Source organism: Acyrthosiphon pisum, chromosome A1, assembly GCF_005508785.2.
Source record: "Acyrthosiphon pisum isolate AL4f chromosome A1, pea_aphid_22Mar2018_4r6ur, whole genome shotgun sequence".
In the NCBI taxonomy this organism is placed as follows: Eukaryota; Metazoa; Arthropoda; class Insecta; order Hemiptera; family Aphididae; genus Acyrthosiphon; species Acyrthosiphon pisum.
This window is the reverse complement of record NC_042494.1, coordinates 97808488-97810324: the sequence shown is the minus strand read 5'-3', so window position 1 is coordinate 97810324 and position 1837 is coordinate 97808488. Positions and strand designations below refer to the sequence as shown.

The 1837-nt window shown below is 26.7% G+C and overlaps 1 protein-coding gene across 2 annotated transcripts in view; it reads right to left on the bottom strand.

Moving 5' to 3' along the window:
- LOC100161249 (parafibromin) overlaps positions 1 to 1600 on the bottom strand; it is a 7686-nt gene extending 6086 nt beyond the window's left edge. The window contains exons 1-4 of one of the 2 annotated variants that reach the window (XM_008184151.3): positions 1332 to 1600; positions 1063 to 1168; positions 868 to 987; positions 649 to 797 (exon numbers count right to left, since the gene is read on the bottom strand). In XM_008184151.3, coding sequence (XP_008182373.1) covers positions 649 to 797; positions 868 to 987; positions 1063 to 1168; positions 1332 to 1462 — 506 coding nt within the window. In that variant the 5' untranslated portion in view covers positions 1463 to 1600. The remainder of the gene's footprint in view (positions 1 to 648; positions 798 to 867; positions 988 to 1062; positions 1169 to 1331) is intronic. The other variant, XM_001951212.5, reaches the window with a different exon arrangement.
- Between the last annotated feature and the right edge of the window lie 237 nt (positions 1601 to 1837).

Here is a 1837-nt window from a genome sequence, read left to right as displayed (position 1 = left end):
TATAGGATAATCTACCTTTATCAAAAAAAAAAAAATGTCTATAAGAAAGTCAAATTAAATTTTTATGAGCGTTTGAAATTCATATTTTTACAACATTTGATATTTGCTCGATTTCTCATGAGACGATTTTCTTATTTTGTTGTAATTAAAAAACGAATGACTGTAGAAACTTGAAAATTTCACTGAATGTTTATATTAGCATTTTATATATACAATAAAATTTTGAAAATAATTTGACTCTTTGAGCTGTTTACGGACATTTTCAGTTTTAAATTTTTTTAGTTTTTTTTTCTATAAATATCAATAAAGTTTTATCTATTGGGCCAAAAAGTGTAAAAATTAATACAAAGCTCCTGATACATTGTTACAATAGCAGTTGAAAAATATTAAAAATACATAGGCACAATTTTTTTTTTATAAGCATTTGAAGTTAAAATGTTGACAAAATTTATCAAATTTAAAATTGAATAATTATTTTGTAGTTAAAAATTTATAAAATGTTCAACTTTTATATTTAAGGATTGAAAATTTAAAACAAGATTCCACGTAAATATTTAATTATGTTGCCAAAAATTCTAAGAAATACATAAGCACAGTTTATTTTTATAGTAAGTTTAAGTAATTACATTTATGTTGTATAATATTTACTTGATATTATCAATATTGACAGCAGACTCTTTAGGTGCATCCAAACGTGCAGCCAACTGTTGTTTAACCCTTTGAACTTGTAATGTATCTTCCATACGAGGTTTTTTAGCAACTGACTCTTGTACATCTTCCACAGCACTTCGTTTAACCTGTTCAAATAATTAAATATACAAACCCAATTTAAACTAACAAGAAAATTTAAAAAAGTATTAATTTAACCTGAGTTGGAATTTCAAGAGGAGCACTGCGATCAATACTAGCAGATGTAGATAATTCACCATTTAGGTAAGCTAGAAGTTCTCTTCGATCTGGTCTTCTTACAACTGGTATATTTTCAGCCTAAAATTATAATCCAGAACGATTTTATAAATTAAAATCAAATAGTTGTTAATCAAACAATATTAAATTACTTACAGCTGCTTGTCGCACATATACTGGATGTGTGAGAGTAACATTCTTTAATAGAAATAATAGACATTCCAATGTATAATACTCTTTTGGTGCACCATCTTTACCAGAACTAGAACAGCATGTAAGACATTAATAAGTACATTCATAAAGTAAATACATATTAATACAAGGTTGATGATTGAGTGAACCTAACGTTATACAATACTTTCATTTAGTCGTAAACTGTCGTTTATGTTGATAAAAGTATATAGATTGTATATTCGTTTACTTACCCATACATCAAGAAGTTTGTATTAACAGTTTTTGACCAAGATAAGTCACCAAATAATATATGATTGTCCTTAATTATGATTTCTTTTTTGTTAATATTGTACGTCCTTAAGAAAGTTAGCGGGTCGGCCATTTTGAAACAAATTCACAACAAAATAGAAAAGATGTTTAAAAGTTTAAATAATAAAAAAGTTTACAGAAATATTTTGTGTACGTACTAGTGTAGTACTACGTACGATTCTATTAAACTAAGCAATCTCATTTTATCAATTTGATTAAAGGTAAATTATACCTAAACAAAAAATACTAATGTGTTATCACTCATTTATATATTATCATCATAGACGTGCAGTGTGTCAACCTTAGATCATGCAACAAGCATGAATGTTTTTATAATTAATTCTGAATTCTATATATATCTGTGATCCTAAGTTAGGGCACTACCAGTGATATGGTCCCAAAAAAGTTTATGGGACACGCCTTAATCATTGTAAAAAAAAACGTGGGG